This window comes from Episyrphus balteatus, chromosome 1 (genome assembly GCF_945859705.1).
Source record: "Episyrphus balteatus chromosome 1, idEpiBalt1.1, whole genome shotgun sequence".
Classification (NCBI taxonomy): domain Eukaryota; kingdom Metazoa; phylum Arthropoda; class Insecta; order Diptera; family Syrphidae; genus Episyrphus; species Episyrphus balteatus.
This window is the reverse complement of record NC_079134.1, coordinates 1,671,138-1,692,660: the sequence shown is the minus strand read 5'-3', so window position 1 is coordinate 1,692,660 and position 21,523 is coordinate 1,671,138. Positions and strand designations below refer to the sequence as shown.

Here is a 21,523-nt window from a genome sequence, read left to right as displayed (position 1 = left end):
AAAAAAATGAATCCAAATCAAGCCAAGCTGTCGCAAGCTATCGTCATTGATTAATTCGTAATTCGAAAACGTTCACAACCTGATTTAGTTGCGCGATATAGTGTATCTACTCTTAAACTCTTGGCCAACGTCCATCTGACTGACAATCTTATGGTAACCATCAGACCAAGATGATGCTGTGTTCGAAAAGATTCATATAAGATAATGTGCAATTTTTGATCTCACTGCGCCAGACTCTGCCAGCCATTGACTGACAAGGGAAAGTAATTATAAAAGTTTTCTGCTGCTGCTGCAATTGTGTATGATTGTTTGTTGCATACTGCATAAGGCAAAATGATGATGGTTGGGTATAAGTTTGGCCGCCAAGATCCGCTTGTTTGACTTTCGGTAATTAAAATAACACTTTTATGCTTCTTTCGGCGAGTTTATGTCTTTTTTTTTGTATTTTTATTGTCTGCCTGTAAAGCCACTGGGCATGAAAGTTACAAAGGTACACGCGCCAGTAATAACAGGCAACAATTACTCTGCCCTTTCCATATGCATTGGATTGGAAATTGAAATGCCAAACTTATTATTTGTCGACAGACGTAATGACGTAATGACGCAATTGACAAATGATTTACATTTAAGGTTTTTGATGTTTACACGAAGCCTTTCCTTATGTCATTTCATTTCATGTTGCTTACAGGCCAGCATGTTAAAAAGATCGGTCTAACAAGGGCAAAGGGACACGGAGAAAAAATAACGCCAGGGATAACTATATTTCTAGTAAATTTAATCATAATATATAGTTAAATATACCAAAAATTAGTTATAAATATACCAGGAATAAAGTTCAATCTACCGGCAGAAACAATGTTATCCCTGCGTTATTTTCTCTCTGTGTAGGTCCATAAAACGATCATTTAACGAATATTTACAGGTTGTTTTAATGGCAAGAATTTTAGTCTTCTTCAGCTGGAACTTTATGTACGCCTGTTTTTCTAAACAATAGAATCTTCCTCCAGTTTCTCCTAACATTTTCAAATAATGCCTTGATATTGGAATCACTATTAATCCTGATCCACACTTAAGCAGCACCCTTAGTTAAATTTATTGATCTTTGTTCATATAATTCACACTTTCTTTGCATCTTCTTAATCTATCTCTTTTTTATTATTACAGAAATTGCTGAATGTTGTTGGCAGAAGTGGTGACCGCAGTTAAAAAACTATGGAAATACCCAATTCCTATTGAGTGGAATTTGAATAATTGTGTCACCGATTTAACGGGACAACGACGAAGCAAACTGAGGTTGGTTAAAATTAACCTCAATCAAATTTCACTGGGCGCCAATAATGCGAGAAAAGGATCATTCACCAAGAAAAATGCTTCCTAGTCCAAAGCAAGGGTCCGTGTACCCGATGTTAGGCCACACACCCGTCTCTTATGCATCTCATGTACCTTATGATCTATCACCAGCAACACGAACGTCATCATCATCGTCCGGTCATTTCCATCCTAGCAACGTTGATCAACCGCTCGATTTGCGGCTAGATCATAAAAAGAATTCCCCATCTGGCAATGGCGGCGGCGGCAGTGATGAGCTGCTCGAAGATGAAAATAGCAATTTGATCCTACAAAACGATCGAACGTCAACTTCCGATCGAAGTTCAAGTCCTGTTAGTCATAAGAACTTTGAGAATAATAACAACAACAACAATAATAATAGCCACAACAACAATAACAATCTCCTGATAAGCCTTAACGACTGTAAGAAAAAATTTCGCCAAAATGCGCTCAATCACTCGCTAATGAAGGAAGAACTCCGGATATCAGCTGGCAGTGAATCTAGCCTTCATCAGCAGCACCAACAACGATCTAACCTGCCTTTTCATGCGCCCGCCTTGCACCCACTGATGCTGGAAGCAATGGCTAAAGCGATACCCCTGCAATATAGAAATCCATTTGTGCCACCTAGACCACCAGCGAATGCCTTCGAACTCCTACGACCGCAACAAAAGGACCTGATACGTTCCCTCCCGCAGCTGGCATCATCAATGACCAACTCCCGACTAAGCTCCAACACTACTAGCACTAATAACAATACTAACAACAACAACAATAATAATAATAATGAGGCTATAGCTAATGCAAATCAAACGACAACGCCATCTAGCGTCAAAAACAAAGATCGCTACTCGTGTAAATTCTGCGGCAAAGTGTTCCCGCGATCGGCGAACCTGACGCGGCACCTGCGAACGCACACCGGCGAACAGCCATACAAATGTAAATACTGCGAACGTTCCTTTAGCATATCCAGCAACTTGCAACGCCATGTGCGCAACATTCACAACAAGGAGCGTCCATTCAAGTGTGCGCTATGTGAGCGTTGCTTCGGCCAACAGACAAACCTTGATAGGCACTTGAAGAAGCACGAAGCCGATGCGGCATCATTGGGCCTCGGCATCGATGACCGATTGCGAGGCTTGCGACGCAATAATCGAGGCGGCAGCGGTCTGCAAGAGGAATCATACTTTGAGGAGATCCGATCGTTTATGGGCAAAGTGACGCAAATTCCTATTCCACTTCAAACACAATTGTCATCGTCGACGGAGCTCAATTCGCCCAGCAGAAGTTCCTCATCGTCTGAACCACCGTCGTCACCTCAAAGTAACCATTGTCTGCAGGTAATCAAGCAGGAGGAAGGGAGCGGCCACATAACGAACTGTTTTAGCGAAAACTCTCTGATGAATGCACCCGCAGGCGAGAGCTTGAGCACGAATATGAACGAAGAGCACATTAAAGTGACCTGACCTCACCATCTCTATAATACGTAATTCCTAAACAATATAATACAAAAATATAACTAAAAAGCACAACATGAAACAAAAAAACTAACCTAACTTGCCCTAAAAATATATTTCATAATAGAAAACGGATATTATGCAACAACAACAAGAAAATATATAGATCACTTTTGGTGGAAATCCTCAGGCGCTTGTGTAGGTATTTTTTGTGTATAAGAATAGCAGTGTGCGTCTGGTTTAGTGAAGCTATAAATCATGATAGGTTAACGGTATGTAGGTGAATTTTGTATTTAAAGTTCCCGCCAAAAATGCAAGTGCAGTGGGCGGTATGCCATTTTTAATAAATAATTGGTTTATTGGCTTGCTAGGGATATAGATTTCTGGTTAGTTTTTGGGCTTTGAAGGCTTTGAGGATCTTTAAAAAATTTTGGTGTTTCCATTTTGAATAATTGCCATATGATCTCACCACTTTATGTAAAAAAAACTAGAATCATATTTTATATTTTTCAAATCTTGTTGGTTTGACTGAGACTGAAAAGGTTGGGTTCGAAATTCCATAAGGCAAAAGTTAATGAAGTAGAGCAATTATATTGACAATCGTCTATAAATAAAGATTACCTATATTTTTCAATTCCATTTTGCTTACTTTATTATGAGAACAAAAATAAGGAACGTCACGTACAGACAGCGAAATTCAACCATTACATTGTTGAATAGATAGATTTTTAAGCTAAATTTTTGGTAAATTTTCTGTCAATTTCATAAAATTTATATAAGCAGATTTTTCGCGTATAAGGGACCCTTTTTAACCATCAGTGGGAAAAACTATCACTCTAACTCTAGAAATATGTGCGTATGCTATCTCTAACAAAATTGTTAAATTCTTTAAAACAACAAATATGAAAAAATACTTTTCTTTATCGTGGTAATATCGTTTAAAATAATTGGCCCAAAGTTACATATTATGAAAAGTGATTTTCAAATTCTGAAAATATTTTTCCAATTCAGTTTTTTAAATTTTGTATTTGGATTTGTTGTTCCTTATTTTAACAAAACATGTGTTTACCATTCTTTAATCCCGAAAATATTGATTTGGTTGTTTAAAAGCACAAATAAATAAGCATTCAAAAAACTGCTGGATAACGCCTTCATTCATCTTTCGCACCAATCAGAAATAACAAAAGCAAAACTTATAGTATATCACCAGTTTCATTGGTTACTACTTATTAAAATTTAATAAATTGTTTTGCCAAAAAAAACACAAACCTTAATATTTGCTTAATAGTATATTTTTAGTAGATAGATCGCAAGCTTACCGTTCTATTGCGTCAGCTTTAAAATGCATATGTTTTGTAAAATAAGTTATCATGATTCATGAAAGTACCTACCTAATGAAAGACAAGAGCGAGAAAATAAAATCAGTCGCAAATATTTAGCTTACCCCGAACAAAGATATTTTTTAGCTTACTTACAGAAATTTAAGAGTCTAAAAGCTTCCTTTATAGTTTTTTTTATTAATTGCTATTTAAATTTAGAATAGACTGAAAAGACAAAAAAAATTCACCTACCATTGAATCTTTTCCTAAAAATATTGAATGTTAAGTTTTTGTATTTTGTCACACCAGAACGCATATTTGAACAAATTTATAATTGGGTCCTTTTAAATGTCACAAAGTTTTTTCTCAATGTTTGATTTAAGGTAAAAAAAAAAAAAAAAACAATTTTAAACTTACTCAATACTCATCGAGTGAAAGGATTATCTCTGGCACAAATTTATCTGATAAAACATAAAATGTTTTCGGCAATGCAGAAGACAGTTTCTTGGAAGCGAAATGCTTAATCGAGACCAGTTCCTTGAAGTGTTAAAGGGAAAAAACTACAGTCAACTTAAACCTTATTATAAATGAATTTTCATAAAAGTAAATCTATCGCTAAGTTTTTAATGAATTTATTACAGAAAACTCTTTAACCTGACAGGCAACTTAAAAAGTTATTGTCATTTAATTTAATTTTAAACATAATGAAAACAAAGCTATTTTGAAAATTATTTAAAAAATAAAATTTTGTCTTATCAATTTATCATAAAGTTATAGCTGCCCCATTTCCAGACTAGTTTTGTATAGATTTAAAATTGCCACACAATTTCGAAATCTTTTCTTTAGTTTCAGTAATTTTCACCTCAATTTTTTTAGGGTTAAAACTTAAACCTATCCCTCACATTTGCATTTACTGCCAAAAATTTAAAATAACCAAGAACATAAATCAATATGATCTTGAACTCTGAAAAACCTCCTTTCTATTTTCTTGTTAGTTACTGCAACTAACCTTAAACAAAATATTTCTAGCAATGAACTCCTTATCCTTACCTTTTATTTTCCTAACTCTCCAATTTCTTCTTTCAACTGTCATTGATTTCGCTATTATCTCTTCACCAAGTAATGCAAGGTGGCTTACGAACTAACATCATTTGGTATTGGGTTAAACTTGAATTTATTTCCTAAAATACGAACGAATTTTGTATGATTCTGAACTTGGGAGAATATAAAAGATTTTAAATTACCACAACAGTCGAAAAAATGTGCTGATTTAATAAAAAAGGAACCAGTTGCTTTGTCTCCTCAAAACTCGGTACGCCTCTATCAATATTTTTTTTTTTTGTTTATCGTATTAAAATAAAAAAAAGTCAGGCCCACCACATTGACATATAAAAACTATAACACGGCAAAAACCTCTTCTGATCGAAGAATTATAGATTGAAAAAGTGTCCACAAGGTGGATGCCGCGTTTTCTATATGTAATATCTTTAGATTTATTCGGAACATTTTTACAACCGACAAAACATGGATTGAGGATTTTATTCCTCAAACAAAATAATAATTGAAATAATGGAAACACCTCCACCGAAGAAATGCCAGTTCTGGGATTACAAGAAAATTATTTCTATTGATAACCTTTCCAAGGAGAGACGATTTGAGATCGCCACATTTTTTCAATTTTAATATCTGTCCAAAATATAACAAACTGAAATAGTCATCAAAGTTTATTGTCATAATTTCTAACCAGACACCACGTACCAAAACCTTTGACGTAAACGTTTTACCAATTGTTGTCTATTTTTAAAATAGTGAACAGAGAGAGCCAGACATCAATCGCTTAAAAGTTCGTTTGCATTCGATCGTTTCCCTATGCGACTATTAGAACGTTGATCTTACTACACCGCCCTCTCGTTTTCACAAATTTTGATCTATATAATTTTTGATATATCCTCGCCCTTGTTTGTTAATGATTTATTCATAGAAAACAAAACACAAATAGTAAAATCCTTGATAAATATTTTTTTTGAAACTAACCACCAATGTTTGTACAGTGTGTAAGAAAAAATAATAAATAAATAAATTCCTGTACTCTACCTATGTATTTAAAAATCTAAATCTTAAATCTACAACTATACCATAACTCAAAATGTATACTGTCTTTTTTTATATATATAAATTAATAATTTTGTAATTACAAATAGTTTTTAATTTTGTGTATAAGTTTAAGATATAGATAAAATTTAAGCCACAAACTGTGTAAAATATTAATTATTAAGAAAAAAACAACAACCGTGTTCTTTGCCAATTAGCCCTTAAGTCAGGTGGTAATTTAATTAAAGAAAATTAATATTTTTTTTCTTTTGTTTCATAGAATAAATAAATTACGAAGCGAAACGGAATTTTGCCAAAGTATTTTTTCAAACATATACCTACACATGCGTGCCTCTATACTTCTATGTGCATATCTATTTCCTATCCTTTTTTCAAAAATAAAGTAATTACAAAAAAAAAATTCTGTCTTCGTTTATGTTTTAAGAAAAATTCGCTATTAAAAATCAGCGAAATAAAAGAAAAAACAAACGCAATACTCTTCTACTTGCTAGTTACCTACTTTGTAATTTAATTTTTTTTGTTTAATAATTTTTTTTGTTTGTTTTGTAAATTATAAGAATCAATTAGTATTATAATACTAGAATCTCTTTTGAAAGTCCTATACATTTCAATGTTTTTTTTTTTAACTGTAAAATTATGTACTTAAAATATTTACAAAAAAATATAGAAAAAACAACTGTGTAAATCTTGTAAAGTTTATATAAATGCAAACCCCGTGTTGAAAATGAAGAAGTTCTAAACTAGGTGCTATTTTTTGATATTTGGTGTATAGACCGTTTTTTTTTTTAGCCTAAAGAAAGCAAATATACCATGTAAATGTAAAAAAAAAAATGTTTTGTAGAGAAATATTGTTGAATTTTATTGATTTTATTGTTCAGAAGTGAATGTTTGTTTATTTGAATAAATTTTTTTTATTTTATATGTGATGGAGTTGTGAAGTTTTTTTTTTTACATATATTTTATTTCAGGTACGAGTATAATTTTGGATTAAACAGAACATCTCAGTGTGCACTATCAAGATATTTATCAGTCAATAGAAAAATAATAAAAAGGTAATCGCTTTATAATTTCACATTTTGAACAGTTTTTTAAATTACATGGTCACTGTGGTGTATGAGTAACATTATTATTTTCTTAAATAATATTTATTTAATAAATAATAAACATTATATCAAATTTTCAATGAATAAAAATCCTGGATTTGTTTATTTAAATAAATGTTACTCATACACCAGAGTGGCCGTTTAGCTTGAAACTGAATAGAAATACTGATAATCTAGAGATGGTTTTAAAACATTAAAAGATATCTATACAACAAAACTAGTTTTATTCAATAACCCTCATAGTTTAAAATGCTTCGAATCGTCAAATTGTTTTTTTTTAGAATTTCCACAATCTGAAGAGTCCTTTTGTTTTTCCATGTCTGTCGCAATTTTTTAAGCTGCAGAATAATTCAAAGTCAGTTCAAAAAACTTCTTTTAAAATTATTTTTTCTTGATACATGCAAGTTAATTGAAAGGCGAACCTGAGACTCCCTCTCCTTTACGCAAAATAGTCGCATTAGCATATGGGTAAATAAATCTAGTCCTAAGCAATGAGCTTTTCTTCTAGATCAGAAAAATCAAAGCTTCAAATTCTGTTCACTAGCAGTTTCCTATTTTTTGATAAAAGACTTTCGAGAAAAAAACAATTAACATCGAGCAATCAGTTAAGAGTTGTTGCAATAGTTCAATTCCGTGAAAACGTCAAAAAATAAAAAATACACACACACATAACAGTAAACTAACCTAATGAAATGACCAAGACCGTTTTAATTATTTTTTTCGTTTTCGAAACTATTTTTTCTGAGACTTTAATTTGCTTCAAAACTACCTTCACTTAAATTAAAATCTTGCAACTCGGAGATGTTATTATTTGAAATACGTTTTTTTTTCCATTTTCGTCACAGACATCCAAAATAATAATTCGTTTACCAAAACAACTTTAAACTTTCCCAAACATTTTATATGCTGATTTTAAACATCTCTGAAGGGTCGAGTTTTCTAAATCAGTGAAGTCAATGTACCTATATTCAAAAATTCATATTTTTCATCTTTTGAATATTTCGAAAATACCTTTCTGATAGAGAATCAAAAAACCACTATGAAAAAAAAATAAGATAGTTTGAAAAAAAGTTAGTTAAAATAAATATGGGATGATTGCAATTATAATTGGCTGATTTCAATAGGTTTTGGACAACAAAATGTTATTCAAACTTAAAGGTGAAATAATTTTGAATAATTATTCCATAGCCATCGACATATTTCATATAAGGGGTGGAAGTTTGGACCAAACTCTTACATTTTGGCCCTTTCTATTGTTCTGCTATATATCTGTTTTTTTTTTTTATAATTTTGGTAATATCATTACAAAATTGCATACTTTTGGGATGCATTCATATTTTTCCATATTCTTTGTTGAAATGAAACAACTTTGTTTAAAGGTTCATTCTTATTTGCAAGAAGAGTGAATTCTGTAGACTGGAATTTTTTTATTAGGCTGTAATTTTCTTAGGCTTTACCAAAACATTGCTATTTTAACTCACCCTATTAAACACAGAATATCCGTTTCATCTACTGCTTAATTTATTATTCTCGTGTTTCTTTTTTAATTCATAAAACATTGACTTATCCGCATCATATTTCCTAGTACATACAAACTTGCATACAAAACGGACAATTTCCGGTTGCATATCTACATAATAGTAGGTGGGAACATACAGCAAACAAAAAAAAAATATCCGGATAGAAAAAATGCTCGATTTAAAAATGGCTAATTGAGTTTACTTTTTTTTTAACTTTATGAGCGCCTCGCCACCATTTTACACCACACACCATCACATCGGGTGGCATTTGAAAACTATCCGCGCCTCAGGCTGCTAAATTAGCCTGACCCACACCCATTTCTGCAATCTAATTTTTTTGTTGTTTCTATTTTCTTCTCTCCTGCGTCCACATAATGCAAATGAAGCCGCTCTTAGTGTTTGACTCCATATTGATACAAATGTCAAAGTCTGTCACTTTGTGATATGATTTAATGGCATTGTTCTGATTTAATTAGCGTTCAGCGGCTGCGCTGCGGCGGCATAGAGATGTAAACTTTTGCAACAAACATACAAAGCCAAGCAAACCAAACCACCCACCCACCCATCCATCGGTTATGATAAATTGAACTGTACTTGGCGCCACAAACCTAAAGTGATACCTTTTAGCTTTGTTGGTGCGCCAAACGGAATACACACCGCAACATAATGCAAAAGAGAAGTGAGTGCTTTTGAGGGCGTTGATTGGTGTTGGTGTCTAATGATCGTGTTTTATGAATAAATTTGATGGTTTTTTCTTCTGCCCGATTTAACGGATGTTTTTGATTTTATTTATACATAGGAGGAAGACTATAAGACTTGACTACGTCACTGTAAAGTTTAAAAAGGCCAAAGGCAATGAATACAACTAAATTTCGAGAAACTTTATATTTTGTGAATATAAATTTGTACAAAAATAAAAAAACAACCTGTAACTGCATTAGTTTAATCTCTCTTCAGTCATGAATTTTTTAGATTTTTACCAAGATAACATATCACTATGAACACAGCACTAAAGTTCCCTCCAGGGCATCGAGAACAGACCCCACATCTGTCTCCTATCATTCGCAACACATGGTTCTGCAACAATATGATTCATGTTGACTTTGGGGTCCTCCAATGTGAGGCATTTCTGGGAAGCGCGATGAATAATTTGTTGAGTCTAATGGAAAAAAATACATTCAATAATAAAACCAAAAATTCTCTACAAATCCAACTCACATCTAAACGATAATCCCACAATTGGCGGTCAGTCCATTCCACGCATGTGTGAATCCGAACATTGGATACTTTTGGAATTTTAGTGCTACTGGGTTCGAAATACTCAAAACACCTATTCTCATTTCGCATGATTTGTCCCTTCGGTGTCATCACAAACATGCTCATAAGTTTCGGATCAAAAAGGCAATGTGAAACATATAGACTCATTATACCCTTTTCGTCCTCATTGATTCTCAAACAGTTTTCTTCGCCCGGAGCAAAATAGCGGGCTAAATCCATGGTTTTTGAAGTGTCAATTTCGTTGAAAATGTCGGTGAGATTAGTTGGATTGACCGAAGCAGCAATGTGCTTGAGTCTCCTTTCATAAGGAATACTCAGTTGGGTTGCATTGGTTAACCACAAGATTTTACCAAAGAATCTATCGTCTGCTGGGAAACAATGTGAAGGCCAGATGTTTTCCAGATACCATTGAAATGATTTGCATTTGAGTCTATTTCTCAAGGCCACACGATCAGAAATGTCCTGAAATTTAATATATTTTTTAGTTTTTTCTTTAAATTAATTTTGTGTGTGAAACTAACCTGGCCGGCAAGATAAGTTTCGTTCACTTCGGTGTATCTAAAAACAAAGTTTTGCCATTTATCCATCCAAACCATAGCCGTTCGAGCCACGTTGTTTGTTAAGGTTTGAGTAACGCCGTTAGGAAATGTGTATGGTGTGGTTTTGCGGAAGACATGGCCAACATGCGAGCACGGACTGATTTCAACCCTACCACCACATTGCCATATTCGCAAGGACATTTCAATGTTTTCTCCACCCCAGATCTGTAAAAGATGAATTTTTAAATTTCAGGCATACTTTTAGAAGTAGTAAAAAATAAAGGAAAGCAAAACGCTAAATGATCTAGAGACAGATGTTCCCCTCCTATAGTTTTTTTTTTAAACACAAATCAAGAGCAAATTGTCAGGTATTAAAGAATGCCTTACGAATCTTTTATAAAATGAGAGAAGGAAAAAGACTAGTCTTGTGCACCAGTTTCAGATATTAAACAAAATTTTTAAGTTGACCAAGAGATTTGATGAAAATGAAACGCATTCAAAGTTCAAAGGAAACTAATTTATGGAAAAATTTCACTTTACTCCAGAAATTCTCATGAGAAATATAATTTACAATCATGTTTTAGACAAGTTCCTAGCTTTCTATAATCATTTGGAGAATACACGATATTTCTAACTATAAAACAAAACCTTCGGCGTTAGTCTCATAGTGAGGATTTCAGGTACGAGTATATTTTTGGATTTAACTGAACATCTGAGTGTGCATTGCCAAGATATTTATCGTTCGATAGAAAAACAATAGAAATGTTATCGTTTTACAACAGTATATGTAGTTTTTACTTAAATGGTCACTGTGGTGTATGAGTAACATTTATTTGTTTAGATATTTATTTTAATAAAAATTAAAAATGTTATTTTAAAACCTTAAACACTTATAATAAATATTGAAAAAATACTAGATTTATTTATTTATTTAAATAAATGTTACTCATACACCAGAGTGACCGTCTACCTTCAAACTAAATAGAAATACATATGTACTGATAAAACTCTTTAGTCGAAAGAGTTCGAGACGGCAAGGAAAATCGCCACTTCAAACCCCAAACGAAAGCGAATGAACGACTGAGAGCCGCCGTGTCTCGTTTTGACAAGAAAATAATTGGTTGGACCGGGGGAATGGCGCGTGCCAATGGGAGTCACATTGGTGAAAAGATTATGGACGATATAATGATAATAAAAAATTCTGCGAATTACGTTTAAGACTAAGAGGATTGCAATGACGGATTCCGCAGAAAAGGATGATGAATGACCAGAACCAGCAGCATCAAGGGCTAAATTACGGCATACGATTAAGATCTTAAACATCCGCATCTGCAGATGTTAACTTTCAAAAATCCACATTCGCATCCGCGGATGTCAAAAAATCTACATCTGCAACATCCCTAGTTAAATCTACAGGCTGTAAGCTCGGCAAACAACATCATAGCTGAAATTTGGCATAGGGTAATTCTTGCTAAGCGATTTTCTTTAGGGTATACCCATAACCTTCCAACATTCATCAACTTAATGCTCTTGTGAAATGCTGAAATATGAAGACCACAGGTACAATTGATCCTACTGTTTTTATCAACAGGCAAAGCAAAATTTAATCAGCAAACAGGGAAGGATAGGAGAATCAACATTGATTTTGACATACCACTTTCAGCCTGTAATCTTCATACTCAGTAAATGGCTGAATATGATTTGCAAGAATCTGAGTTGAGTAATTTAAGTCAGACGAATGAGGATTGAGCTGAATAGAAGAATTAATGAGTGACCTCAAGCTCACAAAGCGCTGTAGTGCCAGCCGAAGTAGTTAAATAAGTAAAACACCTAATCCAGAATGATGACTAAGCAGAAAGTTACCCTAATAATCTTTCTACCTTTTTAAAGAATTCTACTAAATAATTGATTTACCTTCATAAGAGGATCATAAGCACCGACATGATAAAAATACTCTCTATCAATAGAAAATAATCCACCAGCCATACTCGGCGTGGCTATTGGAGTTGCTGGAGTTGATCCTTCTTTAGGACGAGAAGCATACCATCTGCAAAGAAACAAACATTTAACTGAATTCCATTACTTTGGCCATCCAAAAAATTCATACTTAAAATTGAGAACCCAATTAAAAGCTCCCCAATTGTTCTCCAAGGTCTTTGTATATCCAAAATTATCTTCAGAGATGATATCAATCACAGGACAAATAGCAGTTTGTCTGTTTTCTTTGATTCGAGCTAAAAGTGGCTCTAGCCAACCTTGTGAGCACTCACAATGTGCATCTAAAAATGTGAGAACGTCTCCTTTAGCATTTGCTGCCCCAAGAAGTCTCGCCGGGACAATTCCCTGACGAATTGTTTGGCGGAATATTTTAGTTGTCACTGGAAGTTGGGCAATATAGTCTTCCAGAGGTTTCATTAAGAAAGCTCTGTCACTGGCATCGTCGACGAGAATGATTTCCTTGAGATTTTCGGGTGGTGATCGGTTTATGACGCTCCAAATGGTTCGCAACAACACTGACCAAGCTTCGTTGTGAAACACGATTATCACCGAGGTATTTGGCAGTTCTTTTGGATTATATTCGACTTCTAGGCAACTGAATAAACAAATGTAATAATATTAAATTCTAGGCAAATCAAATCTCACATCTTCGTCGACGTTTCGAATGTGTCTACTATCTTTTTCCCGACTATAATTGTTGGAGAAATTTTTTTAGATCGTCAAAAAAAACATAGAAATAATTATGAACACACTACTTTCAAATTCTTTCCCTATCAATATAATACGAACATTATTGAATCAATACTTCAATTCATCGGTTCAGACCAGTCTATATTGTCTATAAAATAAAATGTTTAGGAGAGGGAACAAACAATTGGTGTTTAATTTATGTAGGAACTTTAATACAAAAGCTAAAGTGTGTCCTTAATTATGAAAGTGATAAAAAAACGATTAAAACTAGCATAAAACCTGTTATAATTTAAGGTTTAAACTTCATATAAAAGCGAAATCGCAGTAAATAGACTTATTGCTACATATTGTTCCTTTAATTGTTTCAAAAAGAAATACTATTTTAATGTTTAGATAAAATAATAAATTAAATTTTTTTTGAAGCAATGCAAAAAGTGACTTAGTCCACTTTCATAATTATAGGCACAAGTATCGTATACCTCATAGATCAAATATAAATAATGGATATTCACAGAAAACGGCTTTAGACTTCAATAACGTAGATATTTTACATACTGAAAAACTCTACAATAAGAGAATGTTACTAGAAATGCTACATATTTTAGATACCAAGAATAGTGTTAATAGAAGGTCAGAAGGGCTTAGCATTTTTGAAACCATTAACAACTTAAGACATATTAAAGACATATTTGAGACAAAATTCTAAAACGCATTAATTCATTGATCTTATTTTGTATTAAAACCAAATTAAATCAAAATTCATGCATTGTTATTTAATTTTTAAAAATTACTTTAATTTTTTAATTTTTTAATTTTAAGAAAGGAGACTGGGCACTTTTGTATGGGACGTGGCCCATCGGTGTAACACATTGTGACATACATCAAATGAAAGGTCTCGATGAGTGTATTATTTTTTTGTATGGGCACAAGTCTGTATCTCGTGCAGGGAAAGTGCATTGGTGCATTTTATTTTCAAAAATGTATGTAATAAAATTCATAAAAGTATACATTTTGACTAGACGTTCGATAAAATTGTTTCAAAAAGATTACAAAACTGTGTTGGAAGTTCAATTGGGCTATTCCATCACCAGTTTTCACCCATGACGCAATGCATTTTTCGGTTTCTAGAGCACTTTTGTATGGGTGTAACACATTGAGACAAACATCAGGTGATAGATCTCAATGAGCGCATTTGTTTTTTGTATGGACAAAAGTCTATACTTCGTGCAGAAAAAGTGCATTGGTGCATTTTATGTTCAAAGATAAATGTAACACATTGAAAATTACATACATCAAATGAAAGTTACTGATAAGCGCATTATTTCTTTGAATATACAAAAAACTCTATCTCGTGGAAGGTGCAGTGGTGCATTTTATGTTCAAAAATGTATTCAAGTTTATTTTAAATGTTTGTGTTTTTAGAACAAAAAAAGGTGGAGAAACGACTAAATCCATGTCGTATGGTTTGTGGTTTAAATTCATAATACCTACCAACATTTTATGAGTAATATATGTAACTTGTAGTTTGAGTTGCATTTTTGAAAAAGTAGTCACAACCTTCGTATATTTAAATTATTTTAAAACCAACAAGTTAGTTTCGCACACGACTTCAAAGTACAGAAGATCATATACTTACTCAAACATTTTTTGTTATTGCATTTCAATCTATAAAAACGATAAATGCATTTTTTTTTAAATTAAAGCAGTTGATGGTTTAGTCCAACAGAATACCGTTATTATTATGTTTTTGAATCTAGTCAATCGAGCATCTAAACAAATGAGCCACGTCCCATACAAAAGTGTTCTAAAAAACGAAAAATGCATTGCGTCATGGGTGAAAACTGATGATGAAATAGCCCATTTGAACTTCCAACACAGTTTTGTAATGTTTTTGAAACAATTTTATCGAACGTCTAGTCAAAATGTATACTTTTATGAATTTTATTACATACATTTTTGAAAATAAAATGCACCAATGCACTTTCCCTGCACAAGATACAGACTTGTGCCCAAACAAAAAAATAATACACTCATCGAGACCTTTCATTTGATGTATGTCTCAATGTGTTACACCGATGGGCCAAAATGCCCACTCTCCTTTGTATAAATTGATTTTTGTGTAAAAACTAACTAAATATCAAAATCGACATTAGGAGATAATTTGATTTAAACACCACTTTTGGTCTCAAAATTTCAGTTGTGAATGTACTGAATTGATTTTTATATTTCATGTAATGGTGTCTTTTTAATTTTTAGTATAACCCATTTAATTAAATAGATTTTAAGAGAAATCTCTTCTTAAAAGATTTGATACATCTGGTATTTAATGAAAAACACTGTTTGATATTTTGCAAGACAATGTTAACTTTCATAATTCATAAGTGGCAAACTTTCAGTTTCGTCAGATAAATTAGAAACAATATCAAGGCACATTTGGCTTTTGGTCGAAGGTACAAGCATTGGGCTATGACCTAGAACGAAAGAATTTAATCCAAGCACACTCTCTCAATTTCAGGGACGTGTTTCAGATCTTACTACATTAACTACATTTACTACATTAGCAACCTCAAAAATCACTTGTCGAGTCCGATTAAACGTCGCCGAAATATTTGTAATGGTCTAAATAGTGCAAATATTCCAAAAATTGCTTCGATCAGTACAACAAGCCGCCACAATTAATGTTTAAAGTCATTAGTCGTGTTTTATTGGTAACTCAGTACTTAGCTCAGTAAAATATTACACGGTAAACAACAACAAATGATTGCTAAGGATAAACAAAAGTTTTTTATTTGTTGATTTACAGAGAAATTTTTTTCTTAAATTATAGATTTCGAGAGTTAAAAGCAAAATCCTCTTACAGATTTCTTAGTATGATACTAAAAAGATAAAATGAGGATTGGCTGCTTTTAAAGTTAGAGGATGGTTTTAAGAAAAAATGTGTCTGTAATTTAAACAAAGCATGCTTTAGGCTAGTATCATACTTAATCGGGCTTAGTTTTAAATTAAATCGTCAATAAATTTGCGCCACTCTCTTTAGATTTAAAAGTGTAAGTTGACATAAAAAAACAAAATTTAGAAAAAGTTGAATTAAAAAGTCGAACTTGCACGCCAATTTGTAGGTATAGTCTTCTTGATAGCTATTATTTTTACCATTTTCTGGTAAACGTACAATTTCTTTCAATACATAGACTAAGCACTAAAATATATGTACGTCCTTCAAGTAAATGGCCGGTTTGATTGCAGTTAATCTTAACATAAATAATTATTATTTTTAACAAAGAAAAAAAAAACGACCTTTTTCTCATAGTCAGAACTGGGCCAAAATAAAGTAGGAAGCGCCAGCCTTTAGTAAAAATAGAAATATGAAAATCGGTCTGAAGCAATAAAAAAAAAATACAGTCGAATTGAGGACTTCCCCTCTTATGAAGTCAGTTAAATATCTTTGTGAAGATAAAAACCGTTCAATCAATTGGAAATTAGAATAGAGGAAAGAAGGTTCATTCTCAAAAGAAACCGTTGCTATAATAGGTCTTAACACCCAAATATAACACCTCTTAAGAGAAATCAATTCTTTGCACTTGTGATTTTTCAATGTTTCTAATTCCTGTTAGAGCGATATTTTCGATCTTTAGATTTTTTCAGTGGTAGAATGAGAGGATATATGACCATTTTCATGAAAAAACTCAATTTTACTTTTGTTATTTAGTGAGTCTTTCTTTTGAACCGACGATTTATTAGATCTTTTTTAAAAAAAATTAAATAAAAACTATTATAGTACTGAAAAAGATCGTTCGATTTCGACAAAGATTTGAGATTTAATAAAAACCTGAAGCCCACTTAAAATTTAATATTTTAAGAAAAAGGTCACGAAAATAGAAATTATTATTATTTAAAATGTTAAGACTCATTCAACAGATTCTGTGACAACGACTCACCTCGCAATTCTATAGTCTCTAAGCGTTCGATTGAGAGGAATTCGATCGCTAGCCATGAGATTGTATGAGTGGATTCTATAAGCACGTTGCATTTTGATTGAATCTTTGGCTGGAATAATGACTGGAGCGCCCATTGCTCCTTCCGTTTCCACCGGATTGAAGGCATTTTCATCAAGTTCCTCTGCAAAATGAATCACAAATAAAGAAAATTTCAAAACAATGCAGTTAGTAGCCTTGTCGAAAAGTTAAACGAAGCATAACAAAAATAACAATTAAGACAAACCTCGAGTTAGATTATCGTGAGTGCTTCCAAATCCAACATAGTGACCGACAACTGTTGCTGTGGTTCTTCCTCGCCTCAAAGCACCCGATTGGCTAAAAATTGTATTCTTTTTTGTGAAATTTAATTCTGTTGCAATATTTTTTTGGAATGGAAACTTGAATTACCTTTTACGGAGATCTGATGATTGTAAACTTTGGACATAAATATTTATACTCAAGGCAAACATAAAGAATGCAAAAAACAAAAGAAATAAATATAAAAGCCACAATTTACGAATTTGTCGAAATGGTAGACCCATTTTTGTTGTGATTTTAACAAAAGAAAATAGAAATTAATTCACTATTTTAAACATGAGGGCGGAATATTGCAAGACACGTCCACGTTTGGTAAAGAAATGGAATTTTTTATTTGAAAAATAACATTTTTTTGGGATAAACAAATAAAAAAATGACGAAATGCAAATGATTACTCAGCTGCTCCAGAGCTGTCAGTGAAACGTCACAAAAATACCACTTTCGATTTCATTTTAGCTGGGAGCTATAAGCCGCCGCAGATGAGAATTCTACTAGAAAATGAATGCGTTCAGCAAAATGTTAAATGTAATTATAGCAGTTATTTAAAATTTTAAAATTTGAGAGGGCAGTCTAGATTTTAGAAGATTTAAAATACAATATTTAGAGCCAATTTTTCAATCTTCTAATAAACAGTCAGTTAACTGTTCGAAGAATAGAGTTATTAGGCTCATAAACAATCAGATAAAAACATTGAATTTTTCAATCAAGAATAACTTATTCTACAGAATAACAAAAAAAAAATTGTCAAATTCAAAAATATTTAAAATTAAACGTCATTTTTATTCATGATTGTTTTTGTTTTCTTGTATTCCACTGTATTTTTTTCAAAATTCTTTCTAAACAGCTTTGACAACTGACACAATATTTTTGTTGAGATTATTCCTTAGAATAATTTTTATTCGTCTCTGAAAGAAGCAGATAGTTTTATTCTTAGGAATAAGCTATATCTGCCTGTTGAAAAATTGATTTTTTCTCTATCCTTTGGAATAAGTACTAACTGACTGTTTAACTGACTATTGAAAAATTGGCCCTTAGAAAAACTTTTACACAAAAATAAAGCCTATTACGCAGCTGAAGCGAAACGAAATTTTCCAAACAAAAATGGGATAACGAAATCTTGAATGAAAAATTTCGTCTAGCTTTTCGTTTTTCAGTACGCAGCTCTAGGGAAAAATTGGAGAGTTTTCACTCATTTGTCACTACTTTTGTTGTAATTCATTTATTTCTTGTGTTAAAAATTAATTTCTGTTTCTTTTTCTTGATTTTAAATTGATTTGGAATTTTATTATGTTGACTTTGACAGATTAATCGAAGATATTTTTTCCTTAGCAGTTATCGACTTTAGAGACATGAAAAATTTTTTTTTTTCGCTTCAGCTGGGTACTAAAGCTGGGTAGTACGCAGATCGGGAAAAATTTTATTTCTCATAGGTACCTACAACATTAATCTCGGGACAGATTTTGTTTTGAATATTTTTCCAATCAGTACCTACGCAGTTTAAATATTTGGAGCAGCTGTAAAATAAAAGTCTTCACTTAATTTTGCGCGAACATATAATTTTCTGCCGGCAAAATTGTGACAAGGAAAAAAATAAAATTAAATAAAAAAAAAAAAAAACAAAAATAAGGTGAACTTAATAAAATACCTACTTGGAAAGTGAAGGCGAAATAAATAAAACTCAGAATCAAGTCAAAAACAAAAAAAAATTTCAATCTAATTTCAAAGAAGAAAAATCTATTGATTTATGTAGTTTTAGTTAGATGTTATTTGTTTTGATAGTATTTTAATCTTTAAGGTATGGTTTTGCAGTCTGCCTGGTCGACAACTACTTCATATAATTAAGTTTAATAATAACATTTCTAAGTTTCAATTTGGTCTAAAAATTTTCATTTAAGATTCTGTTGCGACAAGCCTGTTTCACTAGATAATTAACCAAATTATCTCATTTCGAATGTAAAAAAATTTAATTTGAAATCTGAACTGACCTCATTTGCGAAATTATCTCATTTGGGCTCTAGTGAAAACAGGTTATAAGTCAAAGAAAATTTTGAAACAAATACTATCTACAGAAAATTCAACTGTTACAGAGGTCCAATGAAAATTACCCTTGAAAATGTTGAAAAATAATAATTATAAAATTTTTCATGATTAGTTTAGAGGCAACTCCAAAATACAATGATAGTTGAGGCGAAACCCTGCAGTTTATCTAAATTCCGGTGATCCTATAGTCGCATAAGTAATCTGCCGTGCCACTTTTATTTGTAATTATTCAATGGTTTCTGCTTTCAATATCCCCTTTGAGAAAAGATACTTCCAATATGATTTTTTATAATTATTGCAATTTCTTCAATAATGACTCCGACGATTTTGATTTAATTTTGCAAACCTAAAATAAAAAAAAAATTAAAAAAAGTTGAATGTATTAAAAATTTCTGTGTGACAAAAATGTTCAATATTTTATAATTATCACACCAATTTTCAGCCTTTTTAAATTACATTTTAAAGTACAAAATTTTTAATATCTATCGAATTTTTACTACAGAATTTTAGCATGCAGTTTTTTAATAATCATTTTTATCAAAAAAATAAAACCGACTTTCTTTGGACCGAAACTTGGTTTTATTATGGATACTATAGCCAGAAATTGATGAAATTGAAATGAGACCAGCTTTCGAATACAAAAAAAAATGAATTATAAAAATTGTTTCACCCAGTTCAAAGTTATAAAGTAACAAACATAAAAAAAAAATAGAGACGAATAATTGATAACCTCCCCCTTTTAGGAAGTCGGTTAAAAATAGTATTATGGACCATAAAGTGTTTTGACATTAACCCACTTTATATAAACTACAAGAGCAAGTACGTACGTTCTATCGTATAATATGGTATTTTTTCAATTTCAATTTCAATAGAAAGGTTTAACCAAATTTTTAAATATACTATTTTTCACAGAGTGATATGATGCTTTGTTTTAACTCAGTTCAAGTTTATTGTAAAGAAATAACATTTTTTAATTACATATTGACGATTCTTCTGAGAGTTTTAAAGCTTCCCCTTTTCGTTATGCCACTATTAAAAATTCAAATAAACTACATTAAACTTCAAATGATTTTTTTACATTATATTATTAACGGTCACTTAAATAAAATTAAAGAACAAACAGAATAAAAAAAAATAATATATAGAAAAGAGACTGCCTCGAACCATTTGCTCACAAAGCAACAAAAAAAAGTACGCATACGCCACAGTGTCCGTTTATGTTTAAATTGCGCAAACTCCCTTAGGAACTTATATTTCTGAACAAATATTGTTTTGAATCTGTTATATTGTTTAACATACTCTTATCTTACTTTTTTCAATGCTCAAATTTTATGCATTAGCTATTAAAACTGAAGGTTGGGTTTGAAATGTTTGGTCTTTGAAAAATTGAATGCGACATTTTAATTTTAACAACTCTGCAATCTTTTTCTAAAGAATTTAAAAATTATTATAATTACTATACTATGCAAAAAAATTCCTTGAATAAGCCTGTTTTTTTGCCCACAGTAGGTTCCTATGCACAGTTACAAAATTGTTTGTTTAAAAAAAAAGTGATTCAACGGGGCACTTACATCAGCCAATACAACCCTGTATTGATTCCAAAACATCCAGCAATATCATCGCGCGATAAAAAGTTCCATTCCCACAATAACTAAAAAAAAAAAACGTAAAATAAAATGTGAATCGAAAAATACCATAAAAGATACAAAAAAGTAGTTCATACACAAAAACTGAGACAAAAGCTTTGAAAGTTAACACACGAAAGTTGCGTTTTTAACTCCGTTGTTAGTAACAATCTATCTGGAGACGAGTAAAGATACAATATACTCACATCGAAATTGTCTTT

At 31.9% G+C, this 21,523-nt stretch overlaps 2 protein-coding genes and 2 long non-coding RNA genes across 5 annotated transcripts in view; 1 reads left to right on the top strand and 3 right to left on the bottom strand.

Annotated features, from left to right (window-relative positions):
- Window positions 1–5,683, bottom strand: part of LOC129918099 (uncharacterized) — a 45,893-nt gene extending 40,210 nt beyond the window's left edge. The window contains exons 1-2 of the long non-coding RNA XR_008772926.1: window positions 5,350–5,683; window positions 5,156–5,286 (exon numbers count right to left, since the gene is read on the bottom strand). This is a non-coding gene — a long non-coding RNA (uncharacterized LOC129918099). The remainder of the gene's footprint in view (window positions 1–5,155; window positions 5,287–5,349) is intronic.
- Window positions 1–7,289, top strand: part of LOC129918085 (MDS1 and EVI1 complex locus protein EVI1-B) — an 86,411-nt gene extending 79,122 nt beyond the window's left edge. The window contains exons 2-3 of one of the 2 annotated variants that reach the window (XR_008772923.1): window positions 1,165–2,984; window positions 7,186–7,289. Coding sequence is in view for 1 of the 2 variants with exons in the window: in XM_055998438.1 (XP_055854413.1) it covers window positions 1,338–2,795 (1,458 nt within the window). In the remaining variant the exon portion in view is untranslated. Of the gene's footprint in view, window positions 1–1,164; window positions 3,871–7,185 lie in introns of those variants that run through there. The other variant, XM_055998438.1, reaches the window with a different exon arrangement.
- Window positions 7,290–9,710: 2,421 nt separating this feature from the next.
- LOC129905642 (polypeptide N-acetylgalactosaminyltransferase 3) lies at window positions 9,711–18,051 on the bottom strand. Its single transcript, XM_055981171.1, has 8 exons — window positions 17,728–18,051; window positions 17,564–17,655; window positions 17,281–17,461; window positions 12,765–13,250; window positions 12,572–12,704; window positions 10,640–10,882; window positions 10,059–10,580; window positions 9,711–9,999 (listed from the first exon to the last, which is right to left on the bottom strand). The coding sequence occupies exons 1-8, from the start codon at window positions 17,859–17,861 to the stop codon at window positions 9,850–9,852; spliced, it is 1,941 nt and encodes a 646-aa protein (XP_055837146.1). The 5' UTR covers window positions 17,862–18,051; the 3' UTR covers window positions 9,711–9,849.
- A 1,254-nt stretch (window positions 18,052–19,305) lies between these two features.
- Window positions 19,306–21,515, bottom strand: LOC129920299 (uncharacterized). The gene is made up of 3 exons (XR_008773224.1): window positions 21,401–21,515; window positions 21,249–21,328; window positions 19,306–20,023 (listed from the first exon to the last, which is right to left on the bottom strand). It is a non-coding gene; the product is annotated as an uncharacterized LOC129920299 (long non-coding RNA).
- Window positions 21,516–21,523: the final 8 nt, after the last annotated feature.

Coding starts and splice junctions, on each gene's coding strand:
- LOC129905642 (XM_055981171.1), bottom strand. CDS start 17,861: ATGGGTCTACCATTTCGACAAATTCGTAAATTGTGGCTTTTATATTTA. Junction 10,883..12,571: donor CTTATGATCCTCTTATGAAG/GTAAATCAATTA, acceptor CATCTTTTACAG/ATCTGGGGTGGAGAAAACAT. Junction 10,000..10,058: donor TGTGGGATTATCGTTTAGAT/GTGAGTTGGATT, acceptor TTTTTCCATTAG/ACTCAACAAATTATTCATCG.